The sequence below is a fragment of the Stenella coeruleoalba genome (assembly GCF_951394435.1).
Source record: "Stenella coeruleoalba genome assembly, chromosome: 17".
Classification (NCBI taxonomy): domain Eukaryota; kingdom Metazoa; phylum Chordata; class Mammalia; order Artiodactyla; family Delphinidae; genus Stenella; species Stenella coeruleoalba.
Window position 1 is genome coordinate 35,628,714 of NC_137163.1, and position 23,019 is coordinate 35,651,732.

Below are 23,019 nucleotides of genomic sequence, written 5' to 3' on the forward strand. Positions count from 1 at the left end.
ACTGGATTGTGGAAATTTATTGAGAGTAACTGAGCTGCTTCTCCAGATCAAGGCCTTAAAAAATTTTTTTTTTAAACTAAAGGGTTTGGAGAATAAAGGGTTTATCAGATCCTCATAGGTTCACAAGACTTTGTTACTGATGTGACAAGATATCAGGACACAGTGAACTAGAAACTGCAGTGGGAAAATATGCTCAATTATTTAGAGAGGTGCGGGACTTCCCATCTGTGGATTTTTGATCATGAGCCCAGTGGTGTAAAATTTGGCCACCCTTATTGTAGTACAATGTCTTTACCTAGGAAATTTACCCAGGAAATCCTAAAAATATTTATTGAATTCTTTATTAGGTTGCTAAATGAAAATTAAAGTAACTCTGAAAGGTGAAATTCGAAAGATGATTAGACTTTTAGCCTCCACCAAATGTTATCTGCCTTGTTCTGCTGTATTTGACCTTTGCCAATCAGAATTTTTCTGAGCATGTATTACTAAAGTACCACTATGAGGATAGTATGTTTGTGAGATCCTGAGTTTTATATTGTTGTTGTTTTAATCAGCTGAGATTTTTAGTAAACTAAATCCTTAGTTGTTGTTCTAACCAGTTCAGATCTTTACTAAGTTCTTTGATATAAATCCTATAAGTGATTGTTCATAACGCTATTCTGATACTGCAATTACTTAAAGAAACTACCCTGAAAATCTGTTTTCCAAAGTAGGTGTTAATATACTATAATATCTTCCTTATACTTTCACACTATACTTCAACAAATTTTTAAAAGTTGACCTGTATAAGAAGAAAATAATCAGCCATATGGAAATAATAGCATTGTGTCATATTGTCAACTTTCATGTTAGATTTGTGAAACTGAAATATAATTATGAATAACAAAATAAACACATGTACTGTACAACAGGGCATGTGATGATGTGATTTTGACACAATAGAAACAATTACTAATAAAATAAGGTGTTTTATTTGGAAGAGAGACTTTGTTATTGGCAGTGGCTTTCCAATTTTGCCAACTTTAAAAGTGACTATGTTGGTGGATGAGATAGTTATGGGAAAAAAATGTATAAATCCTTATTCTTAGAACACATGCATTGTGAAAGTTTCTTCATGCAAAAGTTACGCAGGACCCAGATTACTAAAACTGTCTCATTCTAAGGGGGAGGCAGTGGAATATTTTCTTCACTTAGTTTATCACTTCTTTTAGGCAATTCATGAAATTCTTCATTCTGAGTTTCATCTTAACCCCAAACACTGGTTCTGTCTTTATTGACTCTGCCTTTATTTTTATGAAATAAATATTTTTAATAAGTCCATGGGAAATTTGCTGTGTGTAGTATTTTGTACTTGTTGACGTTTCTTTAAGCATCGTGCTGTATTTCTCATGTGTTCTGTTTTCCAGCTAAGTACAGTGGCAAGGCCTTTTAAGAGGATGCTCCATTCTATTTTCTTATTTCTTCCTTCCAGAGATTGTAATACTGTGTTCCATTTATAGTGAGGGTTCACTCTTGACTGACTGAAAACGATTTGAAGATCTACATTATAATCTGTTGGTATCAGAATTAGAGAATAATATTGGCATGTTTTAAGACATTTTAGTGTAAGCATAATATTGTTTCTGTTTTTTTGCAGGAAGATTCTTTGGCAACAGATGATTTCCTTGTGGACTACTTTAATGAATTCCTAAGCCTTCCAGTGAGTATATTATTATGTTCTATGGAATATATTATCAAAGCAAAATATTGTAAACACCGGATTATCTTGTGAAACAAATTTATCAGGGATGATATTTTTTAAAATACTAATTAAAGCATTTAGATAAAGTTTTGCCTTTTTATGGAGTTAATCATTTGGGTTTGAATCATATTTGGGAATTGAAGAAGCTGGGTCAGTTATACTACAATAAAAGTAAATAAATAAAGAAAAGAAAAAAAAACCTGGAATTTTTCGAACAATCAAAAGCATTCTGTACAAAATCAGATACAGTTGTATTTGGGTATCATTTTACGCTTTGAACTGAGGTGATAAGGAGAGAATATAAAATTAAGAAACTGAATTTCTTGCCTCTAGGCAATTATTGTCATCCTCTTGGACAGATATTAAAGTGGAATTTGTGTTTAAGGAAACTAGCGTTTTATATCGATAGTAAATAAGACTCGAGATGTTGGTGTAACATAGGTAGATGCCAAATAAGAGATTTTTGGTCTTAGAGCGACTGGTAGAGTAAGTATTGAGGGATTTAGAAAAAGTGAGATGGGGATGCATTAAAAACACTTCTACTGGGCTTCCCTGGTGGCGCAGCGGTTGGGAGTCCGCCTGCCGATGCAGGGGACGTGGGTTCGTGCCCCGGTCTGGGAGGATCCCACATGCCGTGGAGCGGCTGGGCCCGTGAGCCAGGGCCACTGGGCCTGCGCGTCCGGAGCCTGTGCTCCGCAACGGGAGAGGCCACAACAGTGAGAGACCCGCGTACCACACACAAAAACAAACAAACAAACAAAAAAAACCACTTATACTGTTGTATAGAAATAAAGTTCATCAGGAATGTCAGATGAAAGAAAGTTAGATAAGAAAAGGGTTTTATTATTGTTATGGAAACTTTTTTCATTCAAATTCTTACTAGGCAAAATTTGAAATATAAAAAGTCACAAATAATTTTAAAGGGACTGGACCCTAAAATGAGTAATCTCTTAAAGCCCAACCACTGAAAATGATTTTTGAAGGGAACGTATTAGATGTTTTTTTTTGTCTAGATTAGCTTTTGTGTATATGTATGTATCTATGCATGCATGTTTGTTGTGTTTCCTTTTTTCCAAAAAGAATCTGCGATTTCTCCTCCACCTGGCATGCTAGGTGTTTGGGACCATTATGGGGGTCAGGTTGAGACACCAAGCCACGCTCTCCCCTTCCAGCATCAGGCTTGAGCCACATTACAGGACACCCCTGGAGCTTCTTTTGTGGTCTGACTCTTCAGCTTTCATTGTCTAATTGTATATTATAAAAAACCCAGCCAAGTCACAAAGTTGTCGGAATTTTGCTCTTCTGGATTGTGTAGTCTTTCCTCTAGGCTCTGCATTCTCCATTCTTCCTCCAAAACAAGTACATTTTTGTGAAGTTTTAAAAAGGAAAATCTTTATATTGGGTCTAATTTCAGTTTCTCAAGATTTACATTTCATTGTCTCAAGATTTATGATTATCTTGACTTTGACTTGCTTTAGAAAATAAATTCCCCTGCCTAACTTTCTTTCTAAAAATATTTTTAAATTATAGAAGAAATATTACAATAGTATAGAAAATTAACTTCAAACGTAAGAAAAACTCAGCTGAAGTCCTGCCATCCAGTTAGAATAGACGTGACCTTTTTTTGTACATTTGCTTCAAGGCTTTAGTTGAATTGACTGAATGTGGTTTCTGTTGAACTCTGTCTCTGCAATAATGTTTTTCATCCCTCCCCAGCAGTTTCCGCCCCTTCATATGTCCCATGCAGCCCACCTGGGCCACTCCTCTCTCTTTTCTGTCTCTCCAAATTCTTCTGCTTTTACATTCTCTGTCTCTCTCTCTTTCTGTCTCTCTCTGTCTCTGTTTCTCTTCCTCTCCTTCCTTTGCATTTACATTTGGTACCACACAATCTACTTATTAACTACCCATGCTTCATGCCACAAGATGGGAGGAGGGGAAACGTCACAGGTTTTCAAAAAGAATTTGGAGGCAGGGAGGAGAAGGAATAATGGATTCTTACACCAAGTTCCTAGCAAGATTCTAGAACAGATTAGTAATGTTTGGTTTATGAGCACTTAGCTAAGAATTAGAAACCAGCATGGGTTTACTGAGAATTAGTGAGCCAAACTAATCTCTGCCTCTTTTTTTTGGATAGTTTTGAACTGGCACTTTAGGGAACAATAAATTTAATGTATTAGGATTTCAGTAAATAATAGTAATGATAGCAAATTGAACCATGTTACTTCCTGCTCAGAACTTTGTCTAGCGGATTCTCATTACACTAAGAATAAAATCTAAAATCCTCTATGACCTGACTCTTGCCATCTCTTGGTCTTTATTTCCTATGCCTCTTCCCCTTGTTAATTCTTTTCCAGCCTAACTGGAAAACTTGGCCTTCTTTATGTTTCTCAGACATGAACATGCCAATGGTACTCAGGGCCTTTCAGCCTGGAAGGCTCTTCCCTGAGATATCTGTATCACTTTCTCTCTGATTTTTATCACTTCTGTTCAGGAAGCCTTCCCTCCCAACCTCGTCTAAAACAATACACCAAACACATGCTCCACTTATGCTGCTGTATTTGTCTGCAAAGCCCTATCATGATCTGTGAAATTCGTTCTGAAATATTTGAAAGAGTTCACTAATCACAACTAGAAGGGGTTGACTCTTAACAGATGACAGATTGAAATCCAGATTCCTTAATATGGACTCTTTGCAACATGGCCTCAGTAGAGCCTTTCTAGCTTTGTCTCTAGCTTCGTACTTCTTATGTCACCCTGTGCGCTCGTTCCTGCTTCCCCCAATTACCCTCCCTCACCTTAACGACACGTGCTCTTCCTGTGCTCATCTCCCAGTGTAGTGGCTAGGAAAGGGGGGCAGGCAGAACTGTTTGCGCTCAGCCCCTCCACTCATTCCTCATGTGATCTTAGACACATTCCTTAATTACCTAATTCTTCGATTCCTTTCTCTACCAAAACAATACAACTATCATACAAGATTGTTATGAAACGAGGTAATGTACATTAAGTGCCTGGCACAGAATTAGTGCTTCTCTTTCCTTTCCCTCACTGACTAGCCCATCTTGTCTTCCATTCCTGAAACATGAGGCGTGGTCACTCTTTAATTGGATTGATGGATCATTGTCATTCTAGAGAATAGTCTGTCCCATGCAAATCTGTCATTGGCTTTGACGTTTAAAAATTATTTTTTATCGGAGACTTGGATGAAACATTGCAAGTGAACCAGTGTTTTTCCAGCTTAAGGTCACTCAGCTAGTAAGTGACAGGGTCCACTCAGGTCCACATGGCTCAAAAACTTGTCTTACTGCACTGTAGTGACTATAGAAATGGCAGCAGAGGGATAAACTAATAGTTTGGATAACAGAATCTGGTCTCATTTTTGTCATGGTAGTCTGAAATGGGCTAAAACAAACAAAGCTAATGTGTTTTTAGGGTGCATTAATAGAAATGTAGTTAAGATCAAGAAAAATATTAGTCTGGAGCATAGCAGGCGCTCAGTAAATGGTTTTTTGAATCAGATTGAATTGTCAGACCTCATTTGGAATATTGTGTTGCATTCTTGATGCGGTATGTTAAGAGTTGCTCTGCCAAACCAGACTCAATAAGATTCAGTTAATGGATGCTCTGGAAACCATGTCAGATGAGTGAGGGTTGAAAGACGAGTGGGTGTTGAACATGGCTTGGGAATGGGTAAAAGTGTTGTAATGAAGAGCTCTTTCCAAGTATTTGAAGCTCTGATTGAGGAAGAAGGGTTAACATATTCTGTGAAGCTAGAGGGCAGAACCAGGGCCAGCATTTATGAGGAAATTGATTTTCACTCAGTAGAAGAAAAATGTTTAAAGATTGTTTGCTAACAATAGAATGGGCTGGCTTGTGCAGAACCAAACTCCCTGTGATTGAAGATATTCAGGTATAGGTAATCATTTGGGGCAGTATTTTATAGGGGATATATGTACTGGGTGGGAGATTAGACTTTGTCAGCCAAAGAAAATTTGATTAATTTCTTCTCCTCTAAGTGTGTATTTCTTAATCTCAGGAGTTACACTGTAAATTTCCTGGGGCCAGGATAGGTCCCTTTCTTCTGTATCTCCCTAAACTTCTTGAGGACGATTTTCTTTTTATTTTTATGTCTTCCATGTAAGATCCTTGAAATAAATAAATAAACCTTCTAATCTGCCTCCACTTCTCTACCACCTGCACCTTCCAAAAAAAAAAGGCCCAACACCTAAGCTCGAGAGTGTAGACACATGTTATAACATTCTCTCTCTGAAAGAGCTCTTAAGTCGTCTAGATTTCTGAGATTTCCTTCACATCTGTAGTGCAATGCCCAAGGTCCCATAACTGGATTGTGGCGCAAATGGGCCTAGGAATCAGGCTTTCTGTCTCCTACACCATTTCTTTCTATTACACCATAACACCCTTGGGACACATTGTAAGATCCAGAAATTGACGGCTGGTAGCCTGCCTCCATGTTATTTTTTGACGAGGGGAATCCAGGACAGTTGCTGCTATTATAAATGATTATGGCACTTTCCAAATCCTAGCTTTCATAACTTCATTCCGTTTGTTCTGGTGCCAGGTTCACTTTCAGATATTGTTTTCATTTGGTGTCTGGGAGGTTTTTTTTTTTTTTGCTGTCAACTCTTTATGGACAAGTGTTTGCTTATTAAATTTTCTTCTATGCTATAGTGTGAAAACACTTTTTTTTCCTTTTGGTTTTGCTTTGTGTGTTTTATGCTCAGTGACTGTTGTGGGATTGAGTAGATGAGCCCACATACAGATTTAGGTTGGTCCTCTGTGGGTGGTTTAGAATGTTTGTGACATTTATGGTTTGCAGAAGCTGAAGGGGTGGCCTATTCTCTACCCTCCTTGCAAGGATAGGTATGTCATGTGTTTGCCAGACCATGCTTAGCTATGTGCCTTTGGAATTTTACCATAACTTCTCTTTTTGGAATGATTCTCCACACTTTTTTAAAATCTGTAAACTATTATAATTTCTTGCAGCTTTATGAAGGAGTTATATGTTAGATTGTTGGGTAAGGGGAGAGCGAGAGAGAAAGAGAGAGAGTATGGATTTGGGGAATGGGTGGGATGAAGTGGGGATGAAGGACTTGGGTCTTCCCCTGCCAAGATTGAAATACTCAGACTGATTTTTGAAGGTGTTGTTGGAGCCCTAGGTAGTACTGCTTAGTTCAGCATTTGTTCCTATGGGTGTTTTGATAAGCCTTGTAGCTCAAACATAAAGCACTCAAATTACCTAATGTAACTCATTTTTGAACTAAGGATATTTCCTATGCATTTTATGTGGCACATTATTCCTTCCATCCCACTGGTGAATATGTCCAGTAAATAGTTTATGGTTAAGCATCTAAAATGACAATAAAACTTAGATTAAAAGAAGTTGTTATTGGTAACTGACTTGTTATATTCAAGTTGTCAGATGTTTCTCATTCACTGACTAAGATGCATGTTTAAAATACAGCTTTGGAGCTCAATTAGTAGAGACAGAGTTGGAGCAGAGATGAACATGTATTAAATTAACCTAGTCATTAGTTTTTAATTTAAATACTGTTCAGCTAAATAATTTGGCACCCGGTAAGTTTCAGTGGTGCTGGGCTGGCAGTTAAAGCACATCACTAATTATTCACAGGTTTTTTTTTCCTCCTCTTTTCAAAGAAATGTGGAACCAGCAATTTATTGTGGTAAAAATATTTTCATGCACTTGCTTTTTCTGTGAAAATATTTTTCGCACATGGATGACTGGTACTACAAAGTTAGCTTTCACCACCTTCAGGTCAATTCGTTTTAGAACATTTGGAAAATGATACCCTTGAAATAAGAAAATTAAGTAAGGGAAAGAGCAGTCTGTAACAGCTTGCAGAGGATTGGGTTTGAGGCTCAAACTGAAAATTTTTCCTATCATATGATTAAAAGCTGAGTGTTCTCTAAATCAGCCTACTCAGCTTTCTGAGGGAAAGTCTTCCTCCATCGTTCATTTCTATCTCCCCCACTTTACGTGTCTTTTATTGTCACATACTAAACTAATTTGAGCAGTTTTGTAGATAAGCTTAGAAACGGTTAAAAACAAGAGGACATGACGTGTGAGAGAGATTCTTCTTAAGCAGACAACAGGACTTCGGAGAATAAAGCCCAGGGTTCTTTCTCCTATAGACCATAGATGGTGTAGACCATAGATGGCCAGCCCTTCCGTGTGTGTGAACACGCATGAAAGTCAGCATGAAGTAGGAAACAGAATGTGGGCTTTGAAGTTTGCTCAACCTGGATTCTGTCTCCCCCCAGTTAAAAACTCTGCAGTGGCTCGCATCATTCTAAAGCAATGATTCTCAAACTTGAGCATGCATCAGAATCACTGAGGGCTTGTTAAACACAGACTACTGGGACCCACCCTCAGAGTTTCTGATTATGGGGTGAGGCCCAAGAATCTGCATTTCTAACAGGTTCCTAGGTGATGCTGATGCTGCTGGTCCAGGGACACCCTCTGAGAATCACTGATTTGAGAGAGTAAGTTGAGAGTTATGGCATAAATAGAAAGTCCTTGGTGAACTTGTCCTCTGCCTTTCTCTCCAGGCTTCCATCATGTTATTCTCCCCCTGAATATTAAGCTTCAGCAACATCAAACTGCTTGCAGGTCCTCAAAAGCAGCCTGTTGTCTGGTGCTCCTTGTCTATTGTTCTTTTCTTTTCTTTTTTTTAAGCCTTGCCTTCCCTGGCTCTTAGCCTCATTCTCCCATCTTCAAAGGCACCAATGTTGCATCTCTCTGTGCCTTTATTCAGTAGTCGGGACTTCCTCTGACCACGGCCGGGAAATGTTCTCTCTGATTTTTTAAAAAAAATAATTAATTAATTAATTAATTAATTTTGGGCTGTGTTGGGTCTTCATTTCTGTGCGAGGGCTTTCTCTAGTTGTGGCAAGTGGGGGCCACTCTTCATCGCAGTGCGCGGGCCTCTCTTGTTGCGGAGCACAGGCTCCTGACGCGCAGGCTCAGTAGTTGTGGCTCACGGGCCTAGTTGCTCCGCGGCATGTGGGATCCTCCCAGACCAGGGCTCGAACCTGTGTCCCCTGCATTAGCAGGCAGATTCTCAACCACTGCACCACCAGGGAAGCCCCTCCTTGTCCATTGTTGGTGCATGTATCTCGATACACTTGCTATTTCTTTTGCTGAATTCCCTTCTCTCCCTCATCTGGCTGTTGAGACTGCCTGTTTATTCTTCCAGACTCAGGTTTCTCTATACAACTTCCTTAATTTCCTAAAGATAGTTAACAAATCCTTCTGTGCCATCACTCTAATTTGTATATACTTCTATTGTAGTTATTGTGGGTTAAAGTGGACTTGCCTTATACACACGTTATTACTCAAAATGAATTATTCGTGCTCTGCAGAGTGAGCGAGGGTGATTTAAAGAGAGTGACTGTTTACCAGTCCACAAACACACATAGACCAGTCTGTGAACATCCTAGAGAGCGTGTGAGATGAAAGATGAGAATCTGCCACTCCCTTAGTGGCTCTTATCCCTCTTGCCTCTTAGTGTAGTCATCTTCTTATGCTGAGGGTGATTCTCGTGGTAAACATACATAGTTTTGTATAACATGAGCTTTAAACACAAGGCCACCACTTTATCTGGTCCCTAAATACAGAAGTAGTGACACATTTCAATGTCAGAGGAAAAATGGACTGTGATAAACTTCTTGAAAGATAGAACAACACGATACTAAGTGTTTTCAAGAATTTCAAGGGATAGTTTTGACTAAATATGATTTCACCTTATGTGCTGACTGTAGGACCACTTTTCCTTGTCTCACATCTCAGTTCATGTCTTGGGATGTGAGCCCTGTTGATTTTCAAAATCAGGGGCTCATCTCTCATGCGCAGGTCTTTAAAGTTGGGATGCCTGATGTGGGGTTTGAACCCTTTGCTCCTCATGGAGAAGCTCTGGGTTTCGAGTTGCCTCGCAGGGTCACTGCACCAGGGGTGGGGTTTATGGCAAGGTTGTGTCCCAGCTTCTCCTACCTGTTTGATTTGGTTTACATCTTGTTTGCCCAGTGTGTAGTCATCACTCAGCCAGCCTTTTGGCTTCTTTATGAGGAAATTGTTCCATATGTAGCTGTGGACTTAGTGTGTCCACTGGAGGAGACATATTCAGGATCTTCCTAAGCTGCCATCTTACTGTAGGATGAGTTTTTATTAAAAAATATGTGTGTGTGTATATATGTATATATATATATATACATATACATATATATATATATACACCCACATATACCCACACAAACACATAATAGGTATTTATACATATACACATATATTTCTAACTCCAATTTTATAACATCCTGCCATTTATTAAATTTTAACTATAGTATATCTAGCAATCTGTTAGTAAAACTTGGAAGAACTGATGCTCTCCCTAGTACACTTACTGATCCAAGGGAAAGGACTTAATGTCTTCTACTACCTGGCTAAATATATATAAATTAATCCACATGAGTATGCAGTTCTCTGGAGGAATCCTAAAATAAATTAATATTCTGGAAAAGGGACCTGATTCTGGATTTGGAGGGCAAAATGAGAAAAGACACAGCCAATCCACCATATACTTGCTATGGAGATAGAGGCCCCAAACATGTTAGTGATTTACCCAGAGTCACAGAGCTACTTATTGGCAAGCTGGTATTCAAACTCAAGACTCCTGACTGTTGTATATTAACTGACTGACTTTAAATAAAAGTTGGCAGCATTTAGTAATTACTGAGAAAAGCTCAGAAATATTGTCTTTCACTCTCTCTCCTTTTTTTGGTCACAGTGAATGGAACGGTGTTGAAATAGTCTTAAATGAAGAACACATTTTACTTAATTTTCTCCTTTTGGGCAAGGGAGACTTAGCTTTCATGGCTCCTGGGAATGAAAGAGACAACAGGAGTGTTATTTCTTCTTACTTTACTCATTCTTCCCTAGTAATCCACCCCCTTCTAAGAGAATAACATTGCTTCATAGAGACCAGGTGTGTATTTCTTTCCAGTTCCAAAGAAGCACAGAGATAAGAGGTTTATGCAAAAGGAATTTCTGCCATAATATATCCTGACACTTATCTCATGGCATAAATACACTTGGAAAAGAAGGATTCAGTGGGTTCCCTTACCTGTAGTCAAGAGATTTCTAAGGCTTCTAAAATGAAAGAGGTAATGATTAAGAAGACAAAACTTTGTGTAAGTATATATGCATACATGTAAATATCAAGTCTTCTTGGAGACAGTGAGTTTCTGGTTTTTAAAATTGTAAGACATATTTCCACAAATTTATTTTGCAGACCTTTTCAGAGGCAATTAGATTTAATGTGGACTATGGAGTTTTTGAAGTAGTTAACAATGCTCCACAACTTCTGGAAAAGCAACTGAAAAAAATTCTCTTCAACCAGCAACCTCGAAATCCCATCTATGATGTTGTAAGAAAAGGAAGGAGTGATATTAAACCTGTTCAAGTGAATGCCCCTTATGAAGATGAGACCATTAGTGTCAACTACAATATCATGGTAAGAAAGTATATTTGAGTTTATATCTTGCTAGGTAGATAAAGCATTAAGTGAGATTAATATCAGGTTCCTTGGGCTTCCCTTTCTGAAGTGTAACTGTATCTATTAAATTTTATTGTACTTGTACAAAGTATTTGTTAGTTACTGTATAATCTTATTCATATCAAATGGCCAGTTTAGTCTAGCAGTTTGTTGATATTTGATTATCAATATGAGAAAGTTCATGTAATTTACTTTGAATATTTAGAAAATAAGTTTAATTTGGGGCAGTATAAATATATGTATGCTTTACAGTTTAGATGCATTCTAGAAAGTGTGGGTATATAGGCGTACCTTGGAGATATTGCACGTTTGGCTCCAGACCACCACAACAAAGTGAATATCATGATAAAGCAAGTCATACAATTATTTTGGTTTCCCAGTGCATATAAAAATTATGTTTACACTACACTGTAGTCTATTAAGTGTATCATGGCATTGTGTCTTAAAAAACAATGTACATACCTTAATTTAAAAAATACTTTACCGCTAAAAAACACTAACCATCATCTGAGCCTTCAGCAAGTCATAGTAGTAACATCAAAGATAACTGATCACAGATCACCATAACAAATGTAATAATAATGAACATGATTGAAATATTGCAAGAATTACCAAAATGTGACACAGAAACATGAAGTGAGCAAATACTGTGGGAAGAATGGTGCTGATAGACTCGCCTGCCACAGGGATGCCACTAACCTTCAGTTTGTGAAAAACACAGTATCCGTGAGGCACAATAAAGCAAAGCACAATAAAACAAGTTATGTCTGTGCAGTGAATTTATTTCATTTGAGTTCTATCCTATCAAGCATTTGGGAATTGAGATTTCTGTCTTTTAATTATTATATTAGTTTCAGGTATACAACACAGTGATTTGATGTTTTTATACATTGTGAAATGAAAACCACAATAAGTCTAGTTACCATCTGTCACTATACAAAGTTATTACAGTATTATTAAGTATGTTCCCTATGCTATACTTTTTATCCCTGAGACTTATTTTATAATTGGAAGTTTGTACGGCTTAATTCCCTTTACCTATTTTGCCCTTTCCCCCGCCCCCAGAGGTGGAATTGCTGGATCATATGGTAGTTCTAGTTTTAATTCTTTGAGGAAACTCCATCCTGTTTTCCATAGTAGTTGTACCAATTTACAGTGCGTGAGAGTTCCTTTTTCTCCACGTCCTCGCCAACACTTTATTTGTTGTCTTTTTTGATAATAGCCATTCTGACAGGTGTGAGGTGATATCTCATTGTGGTTTTGATTTGCATTTCCCATCCAGTTAGTGATCTTGAGCATCTTTTCATGTACCTGTTGGACATCTGTATGTCCTCTCTGGAAAAATGTCTATTAAGGTCCTTAGCCAATTTTTAAAATTGGATTTTGTTGTTGTTGTTGTTGTTGAGTTGTATGAGTTCTTCATATAATTTGGATATTAATCCCTTATCAGATGTATCATTTGCAGATATCTTCTCTCATTCAGTAAGTGGCCTTTTTGCTTTGTTGATGGTTTCTTTTGCTGTGCAAAACTTTTTAGTTTGATGTAGTCCCATTTGTTTACTTTTGCTTTTGCTGCCCTTGCCTGAGGTGACAGATCCAAAAAAAAAAAAAAAATATTGCTAAGACCAGTTTCAGAGAGCATATTGCTTATGTTTTCTTTTAGGAGTTCTATGCTTTCGGGTCTTACATTTAAGTCCTTAATCCATTTTGAGTTTATTTTTGTATATGGTGTAAGAAAGTGGTCTAGTTTCATTCTTTTGCATATAGTTGTCCAGTTTTCTCAACAACATTTATTGAAGAGACTGTCTTTTCCCCATGGTATAGTCTTGCCTCCTTTGTCATGGATTAATTGACCACATAAGTATGGGTTTATTTCTGGGCTCCCTATTCTGTTCCATTGATCTATATGTTTGTTTTTGTGACAATACCATCCTGTTTTGATTACTGTAGCTTTGTAGTATAGTTTGAAATCAGGGAATGTAATACCTCCTGCTTTGTTCTTTTTTTTAAAATTTATTTATTTTATTATTTTATTTTATTTATTTGTTTTTTCTGGCTGCATTGGATCTTTGTTGCTGTGCACGGGTTTTTCTCTGGTTGTGGCAAGTGGGGACTACTCTTCATTGTGGTTCGTGGGCTTCTCATTCTGGTGGCTTCTCTTGTTGTGGAGCACGGGCTCTAGGCACGCGACCTTCAGTAGTTGTGGCTCGCGGGCTTAGTTGCTCCGCAGCATGTGGGATCTTCCTGGACCAGGGATCGAACCTGTGTCCCCTGCACTGACAGGCGGATTCTCAACCACTGCACCACAAGGGAAGCCCTGTTCTTCTTTCTTAAGATTGCTTTGGATATTTGGGGTCTTTTGTGGTTTCATACAAATTATAGGATTATTCTAGTTCTAGGGAAAATGCCATGGGTGTTTTGCTAGGGATTACTTTGAATCTATAGAAAGCTTTGGGTAGTATGTACGTGTTAACAATATTAATTCTTCCCATCCACAGGCATGGTATATCTTTCCATTTATTTGTTCATCTTTAATTTCTTTCATCAATATCTTATAGTTTTCAGAGTACAGGTCTTTCACCTCCTTAGTTAAATTTATTCCTATGTATTTTATTCTTTTTGATGCTGTTGTAAATGTGATTGTTTTCTTAATTTTTCTTTCTGGTAGTTCATTATTAGAGTATAGAAATGCAACATATTTCTGTATATTAATTTTGTACCCTGCAACTTTACTGAATTTATTTGTTCTAATAATTTTTGGCAGAGTCTTTAGGGTATTCTATATATAGTATCATGTCATCTGCAAATAGTGACCGTTTTACTTCTTTTTTTCCAGTTTTTGTGTCTTTTATTTCTTTTTCTTGTCTGGTTGCTGTCACTAGGAGTTCCAATATTATGTTGAATAAAAGTGGCAAGAGTGAGTATCCTTGTCTTGTTCCTGATCTTAGAGGAAGAATTTTCACCATTGAGTATGATGTTAGCTGTGGGTTTGTCACATGGCCTTTATTATGTTAAGGTATGTTCCCTCTGTGCCCACTTTGTTGAGAGTTGGTTTTTTTTAATGGTAAATCGATGTTGAATTTTGTCAAATGCTTTTTCTACATCTATTGAGATGATCATATGATTTTTATTCATTTGTTAATATGGTATATCATATTGATTTGTCAATATTGAACCATCCTTACATCCCTGGGATAAATCCCACTTGATCTGATTTATGATTCTTTTAATGTGTTATTGAATTCACCCTCTGTGTTTTATTGGGGATTTTTGCATCTTTGTTCATCAGGTATATTGGCCTGTAATTTTCTTTTTCTTTTCTTTTTTTTTTTGTAGTGTCTTTGATTTTGGTATCAGGGTAATGCTGGCCTTGTTGGATGAGTTTGGAAGTGTTCCTTCCTCTTCAATTTTTTGGAATAGTTTGAGGATAGGTGTTAACTCTTTTTAAAATGTTTGGTAGAATTCCCCTGTGAAGGCTTCTGGTCTTTGACTTTTGTTTGTTGGGAGGTGTTTTTTTTTTTTATTATTGCTAATTCAATTTCATTATTGGTAATTTGTCTGTTAAGATTTTCTATTTCTTCATGATTGAGTCTTAGAAGATTGTATATTTTTAGGAATTTATCCATCTCTTCTAGGTTGTCCAGCTTATTGACAAATAATTGTACTAGTCTCTTATGATTCTTTGTATTTCTGTGATATTTGTTGTAACTTCTCTTTCATTTCTGATTTTATTTATTTGGGATCTCTCTTATTTCTTGATGAGTCTGGGTAAAGTTTATCAATTTTGTTTATCTTTTCAAAGAACTAGCTCTTCATTGATCTTTTCTTTTTTTAAGCCTCTATTTCATGTATTCCTGCTCTGATATTTATTATTTTCTTCTTTGTACTAACTTTGGGCTTCGTTTTTCTTCTTTTTCTAGTTCCTTTAGCTGTAAAGATACATTGCTTATTTGAGATTTTTCTTATTTCTTGAGGAAGGCCTGTATCACCATGAACTTCCCTCTTAGAACTGCTTTTGCTATGTCCCATAGACTTTGGAAAGTTGTGTTTTCATTTTCATTTGTTTCAAGGTATTTTTTATTTCCTCTTTGATTTCTTCACTGATCCACTGGTGGTTTAGTAGCATGTTATTTGGTCCCTCCATGTTTGTGTCTTTTCCAGTTTTCTTCTTGTACTTGATGTCTAGTTTCATACCATTGTGGTCAGAAAAGATGATTGATGTGATTTCAGTCTTCTTAAATTTATTGAGAATTGTTTTGTGGCCTAACATGTGAGCTATCCTGAGTAATGTTCCATGTGTACTTGAAAAAAAATGTGTATTATGAAATTTTTGGGTGGAATGTTCTGTATCTGTCTGTTAGGTGTATCAGGTCTACTGTGTCATTTAAAGCCGATGTTTTCTTACTGATTTTCTATCTGGATGATCTGTCTGTTCATGTATGTTGGGCACTAAATTCCCCTACTATTATTGTGTTACTGTCTATTTCTCCTTTTGTGTGTGTTAATATTTGCTTTATATACTTAGACGCTCCTATGTTGGTGCTTAAATATTTATGAATGTTATATCCTTTTCTTGGATTGACCCTTTTTATCATTATGTAATGCCTTCCTTTGTCTTTTGTTGCAGTGTTTGTTTTAAAGTCTATTTTAGGCATGTGCAGTCAGTAAGAGGTGGGCAGAGGATGCGGGAGATGTGTGTGGCTGTGTTTCGCAGGCCCAGAAGGGGAACTGCATGCTTGAGGTGACCAGGGACTGAGCATTTCAGATGTGCTTGGTAAACCTGGTGCATCACCATGCTGGCCACAAGACTTGTGTGTCTCCAGACACTACCTTCCAGGGTTTTCCGCCAAGGTTTCACCAGGGACTCCCCTGTTGTGAAGAATTCCATCACAAAGAATCAGTGACTCTTAACACCCAGCAGGGAATATGCCACCAAGACAAGAATTGGAATTCGGCATGGGAAAACCAGCCAAGAACTCAAGGAGACAGCTTTGGAACAATCATTGGAAAAAATATTTTAAATTGATCAGATGGAAAGATGGTTTATTGCTGCAGTTGCTCTTGGAGCTTTGTGCTACTATGGCTTGGGAATGCCAATGTCTAATGAGATTGGAGCTATTGAAAAAGCTGTAATTTGGCCTCAGTATGTGAAGGATAGAATGCATTCCATCTATATGTACTTAGCAGGAAGTATTGGCATAACAGCTTTGTCTTCCCTGGCTATGAGCAGAACTCCTGCTCTCATGAACTTCATGATGAGAGGCTGTTGGGTGACAGCTGGTGCAACCTTTGCATGCATGATTGAAGCTGGAATGCTGGTACGGAGCCCAGGCCCAAAGCGTCTTGCTTGGTTACTACATTCTGGTGTGATAGGTGCAGTGGTGGCTCTTCTGATGATGTTAGGGGGGCCTCTTCTTGTCAGAGCTGTATGGTACACGGCTGGCATTGTGGGAGGCCTCTCCACCATGGCTATGTGTGTGCCCAGTGAGAAGTTTGTGAACATGGGAGCACCCCTGGGTGTGGGCCAGGGTGTTGTCTTTGTGTCCTCACTAGGATCTGTGTTTCTTCCACCTACCACTGTGGCTGGTGCCACTCTGTACCCAGTGGCAATTTATGGTGGATTAGTTCTTTTCAGCACGTTTCTCCTGTATGACACACAGAAAGTAATCAGGCATGCAGAAGTAGTACCAGCATATGGAGTTAAAAAATATGATCCCATCAATTCGATGTTGGGAATCTACATGGACATTTTAAACATACTTATGCAAGTTGCCAGTATTCTAGCAACTGGAGGCAACAGAAAGAAGTGAAGTGACTCAGCTTCTGACTTCCTTAATACATCAGATATCTGACTTGTCTAATAGGGGCAGATATTCTTTAAATAGTTTGTGCAAGCAGCTTTCATGGAAGTTTAGAAGATAAGAACTTGTCAACATGTTTCAAGTGTTCCAGTAATGTGATGCTTCAGGTCTGCTTTTTCTTCTGGAGAATAAACTCAGTAGTTCTCTTCCAAATAGCACACACATTTTCAATTCTCATGTTTGAGTAATTCTAAAATGTTCTAATGAATGTGAAAACCGAGTTTTGTGTTGCAGGAATTTAAGTATTTTATCTATTATTAAATTTATTTGGTTAAGTGAAATTTAGCAAACTGTGTACCTGCATCTTTCATTTGGAATGTGGAATATTAACAAGTAATGTCATAAGCGATATAGGGGTTTGGTAAAGGGACCAGAGAGAAGTAAAGGGACACCTGCAGTCTTTCTCTGAATACTTACAACTTAACAGTCGTGTAATTGTGGTGAGCCAGTGAAGGGGTCTGGATGTTTGGAAACAAGTCATGGCTGTACATCTGCTGAACTTGTCAGAAGTGTTGAGCAGAAAACAAAGGCATAGGCGATTCTCCAGGCTCTCCTTACAGTATAGATGTGATCATATTTGGCTTTTCATTGTTTGACACTGTCAGGAGAGTCCACAGTGCTAATCATGTGGAGAATTCCTGTTATATATATTATGTGTGTGTGTAAGCCTTACTTTTGAGTTGTCTAGAACAAAATATCCTTAAAACATTCAGGAAAAAATATTCAAAGCATGAAAATTGTTGCATTTTTAAGTATACAAACAACATGTGCATAATTGCTGAATGTTTTTGCAAATTTATTGAAATGTTTAAAGGAATACATGCTTGCCTTTCTCATCTCTTCCGGCTTTAAAGCTTTTATCAGAGAAGCCTGTTTGTGGTTTACACTTGAGACTATGAAAGCAGTTTTTCCCCTCAGATTTGGTTTCTTGCATTCCCTCTCAGAGGAATCACTAAAAAAAGGAAGGCAAAGCAAGGCTTCTTTCAAGAACCATATCAATCAAAAATGTAATGGAGGAAATGCTTCCTTAGAGTTTCCCCTAGCAGAATTTTCCTTCTCTCCTCCACAGACCATTATTTAACTCTCTTGTGCCATTTGTAAATTTTTTGATACTGAAGAGTTATTTTTGGACATTCTTATGAATGAAATAAGTGTATGATTATTGAGATAGTTGGTGTTTTGACAAATATTTATTACAGTAATCCATAAATAACTATTCTAACCACTTCAAGTTACATAGGATGCTTATTTCTGAAATAATAAAGGTTCTGGCCAGATTAAAAAAAATAAAGTCTATTTTATCTGATATGAGTATTGTTATCCCAGCTTTCTTTTGGTTTCCATTTGTATGGAATATCTTTTCCATCCTTTAACTTTCCGTCTGTGTGTGTCTTTAGATCTGAAGTGAATCTCCTGTAGGCAGCACATAGATGGGTCTTGTTTTCTTATCCATTCAGCCACCCCATGTCTTTTGATTGGAGCATGTAGTCTATTTACATTTAAAGTCATTATTGATAGGTATGTACTTGTTAATTTTTTTCTGGTTCTTTTTGTAGTTCTTCTTTGTTCCTTTCTTCTCTCTTACTCTCTTCCTTTGTGACTTGATGGCTTTCTTTGATGTTATGCTTGGGTTCTTTTATCTTTATTTTTTGTGTGTTTATCATAGGTTTTTGTTTGTGATTCCCATGAGGTTCATGAATATAACCTATATATACATGGCAGTTTATTTTAAGTTGATAGTTGCTTAAGTTCAAATGCATTCTAAAAGCATCATTGGGCTTCCCTGGTGGCGCAGTGGTTGAGAGTCCACCTGCTGATGCAGGGGACACGGGTTCGTGCCCCGGTCCGGGAAGATCCCACATGCCACAGAGCAGTTTGGCCCGTGAGCCATGGCCGCTGAGCCTGAGTGTCTGGAGCCTGTGCTCCACAATGGGAGAGGCCACAATAGTGAGAGGCCCACGTACCACAAAAAAAATAAATAAATAAAAATAAAATAAAAGCATCATATTGTTACTACTCCCCCATGTTTTATGTTTTTGACATCATATTTTATACCTTTTTATTTTATTGTAGTTATAGTTGATTTTACTACTTTTGTCTTTTAGGCATCATACTAGTTTTTTAAGTAGCTGATATTGCCTTTACTATATATAATTTTTGCCTTTACCAGTGTAATTTTTTTCTTTCAAATATTTTCTTATCTCTATTTATGGCCTTTTCTTTTCCACTTAAAGAAGATCCTTTAACATTTCTCATAAGGGTGGTTTAGAAGTGATGAACTCCTTTATCTTTTGCTTCTCTTAGAAACTCTTTATCTTTCCTTTAATTCTGAACGATAATCTTGCCAAGTAGAGCATTCGTGGTTGTAAGTTTTTATTTTTCAGCCCTTTAATATATTATGCCACTCTCTTCTGGCCTGAAAAGGTACTGCTGAAAAATAAGCTTGTAGTCTTATGGAAGTTCCCTCGTATGTGACTAGTTATTTTTCTCTTGCTGCCTTTAAAATTCTTCCTTTATCTTTAATTTTGCTGTTTTAATTATGGTATGTTTTGGTGTGGATCTCTTTGGGTTCATCTTCTTTGGGACTCTGTGTGCTTCCTGGTTCTCAATATCTATGTCCTTCTCCAGGTTAGGGAAGTTTTCAGCCATTATTTCTTCAAATAAGCTTTTGCCCCTTTCTCTCTCTCTCTTACTTCTGAGTCATCTACAAATTTTAATATGCCTGATGTTGTCTCAGAGGTCCCATAAACTATCCTCATTTTTTTAAAAAAACTTTTTTCTCTTCTGATTGGGTGATATCCACTTTTCTGTCTTCCAGATCGCTGATCTCTTCTTCCATATCATCTATTTTGCTATCAGTCCCCTCTAGTGTATTTTTCATTTCAGTTATTGTATACTTCAGCTCTGATTGGTTCTTTCTTATATTTTCTGACTCTGTTGAAGTTCTCAGTGTGTTTCTCCTTTCTTCTCCCAAGTTCAGTGAGCACCTTTATTATTATTACTTTGAACTATTTATAAGATACCTTTCTTATCTCCATTTTGTTAAGCTTTTTTTTTTTTCCTGAAGTTTTAGCCTGTTCTCTTTTTTTGGAACATATTCCTCTGTCTCCGCTGTTTGACTTTCTGTATTTTTTTAAATTTAATTTAATTTATTTTTTATACAGCAGGTTCTTATTAGTCATCAATTTTATACACATCAGTGTGTACATGTCAATCCCAATCACCCAATTCAGCACACCACCACCACCACCCCCTGCCACTTTCCCCCATTGGTTTCCGTATGTTTGTTCTCTACATCTGTGTCTCTTTCTGCCCTGCAAACCAGTTCTGTACCATTTTTCTAGGTTCCACATAAATACCTTAATATATGATATTTGTTTTTCTCTTTCTGACTTACTTCACTCTGTACGACAGTCTCTAGATCCATCCCTGTCTCAACAAATGACCCAATTTTGTTCCTTTTTATGGCTGAGTAATATTCCATTTTATATATGTACCACATCTTCTTTATCCATTCATCTGTCGATGGGCATTAAGTTGCTTCCATGACCTGCCTATTGTAAATGGTGCTACAATGAACATTGGGGTGCATGTGTATTTTTTGAATTATGGTTTTCTCTGGGTTTATGCCCAGTAGTGGGATTGCTGGATCATATGGTAATTCTATTTTTACTTTTTTAAGGAACCCCCATACTGTTCTCCATAGTGGCTGTATCAATCTACATTCCCACCAACAGTACAAGAGGGTTCCCTTTCTCCACACCCTATCCAGCATATGTTGTTTGTAGATTTTCTGAAGATGCCCATTCTAACTGGTGTGAGGTGGTACCTCATTGTAGTTTTGATTTCCATTTCTCCAGTAGTGATCTTGAGCAGCTTTTCATGTGCTACTTGGCCATCTGTATGTCTTCTTTTGAGAAATGTCTGTTTAGGTCTTCTGCCCATTTTTGGATTGGGTTCTTTGTTTTTTTAATATTGAGCTGCATGAGCTGTTTATATATTTTGGAGATTAATCCTTTGTCTGTTGATTCGTTTGCAGATATTTTCTCCCATTCTGAGGGTTGTCTTTTCGTCTTGTTTATGGTTTCCTTTGCTGTGCAAAAGCTTTTAAGTTTCATTAGGTCCCATTTATCTTTGTTTTTATTTCCATTACTTTAGGAGGTAGATCAAAAAAGGTCTTGCTGTGATTCATGTCAAAGAGTGTTCTTCCTAAGTGTTCCTAAGAACACTTCCTAAGTGTTCTTCTAAGAGTTTTATAGTGTCCAGTCTTACATTTAGGGCTCTAATACATTTTGAGTTTATTTTTGTGTATGGTGTGAGAGAGTGTTCTAATTTCATTCTTTTACATGTAGCTGTCCAGTTTTCCCAGCACCATTTATTGAAGAGACTGTCTTTTCTCCATTGTATATCCTTGCCTCCTTTGTCATAGACTAGTTGACCATAGGTGTGTGGGTTTATCTGTGGCCTTTCTATCTTCTTCCATTCATCTATGTTTCTGTTTTTGTGCTAGTACCATATTGTCTTGATTACTGTAGCTTTGTAGTATAGTCTGAAGTCAGGGAGTCTGATTCTTCCAGCTCTGTTCTTTTCCCTCAAGACTGCTTTGGCTTTTTGGGATCTTTTGTGTCTCTGTACAAATTTTAAGATTTTTTGTTCTAGTTCTGTAAAAAATGCCATTGGTAATTTGATAGGGATTGCATTGAATCTGTAGATTGCATTGGGTAGTATAGTCATTTTCACAATATTGATTCTTCCAATCCAAGAACATGTTATATCTCTCCATCTATTGGTATCATCATTAATTTCTTTCATCAGTGTCTTATAGTTTTCCGCATACAGGTCTTTTGTCTCCCTAGGTAGATTTATTCCTAGGTATTTTATTCTTTTTGTTGCCATGGTAAATGGGAGTGTTTCCTTCATTTCTCTTTCGGATTTTTCATCATTAGTGTTAAAGAATGCAAGAGATTTCTGTGAATTAATTTTGTATCCTGCAACTTTACCAAATTCATTGATTAGCTCTAGTAGTTTTCTGGTGGCATCTTTAGGATTCTCTGTGTATAGTATCATGTCATCTGCAAACAGTGACAGTTTTATTCATTCTTTTCCAATTTGTATTCCTTTTATTTCTTTTTCTTCTCTGATTGCCATGGCTAGGACTTCCAAAACTGTGTTGAATAATAGTGGTAAGGGTGGACATCCTTGTCTCGTTCCTGATATTAGAGGAAATGCTTTCAGTTTTTCACCATTGAGAATGATGTTTGCTGTGGGTTTGTTGTATATGACCTTTATTATGTTGAGGTAGGTTTCCCTATGCCCACTTTCTGGAGAGTTTTTATCATAAATGGGTATTGAATTTTGTGAAAAGCTTTTTTGCAAGTATTGAGATGATCATATGGTTCTTCTTCAATTTGTTAATATGGTGTAGCATATTGATTGATTTGCATATATTGAAGATTCCTTGCATCCCTGGGATAAATCCCACTTGATCATGGTTTATGATCCTTTTAATGTCTTGTTGGATTCTGTTTGCTAGTATTTTGTTGAGGATTTTTGCATCTATATTCATCAGTGATATTGGTTTGTAATTTTCTTTTTTGTAGTATCTTTGTCTGGTTTTGGTATCAGGGTGATGATGACCTCATAGAATGAGCTTGGGAGTGTTCTTTCCTCTGCAATTTTTTGGAATAGTTTGAGTAGGATGGGTGTTAGCTCTTCTCTAAATGTTTGATAGAATTCACCTGTGAAGCCATCTGGTCCTGGACTTTTGTTTGTTGGAAATTTTTTTTTTTTTTTTTTGCGGTACGCGGGCTTCTCACTGCCGTGGCCTCTCCCA

At 37.2% G+C, this 23,019-nt stretch overlaps 1 protein-coding gene and 1 pseudogene across 9 annotated transcripts in view; both read left to right on the plus strand.

The window, feature by feature from the left end:
• The window catches only part of RGS22 (regulator of G protein signaling 22), a 155,984-nt gene that overhangs the window by 13,163 nt on the left and 119,802 nt on the right, over positions 1-23,019 (plus strand). For all 8 annotated transcript variants that reach the window (XR_013824630.1, XM_079901974.1, XM_079901976.1 and 5 more), the window contains exons 3-4: positions 1,637-1,699; positions 11,062-11,283. Coding sequence is in view for 7 of the 8 variants with exons in the window: in XM_079901974.1 (XP_079758100.1) it covers positions 1,637-1,699; positions 11,062-11,283 (285 nt within the window). In the remaining variant the exon portion in view is untranslated. The remainder of the gene's footprint in view (positions 1-1,636; positions 1,700-11,061; positions 11,284-23,019) is intronic.
• Positions 13,008-18,660, plus strand: LOC307176158 (growth hormone-inducible transmembrane protein-like; annotated as a pseudogene). The gene has a single exon. The product of its transcript is annotated as a growth hormone-inducible transmembrane protein-like (transcript).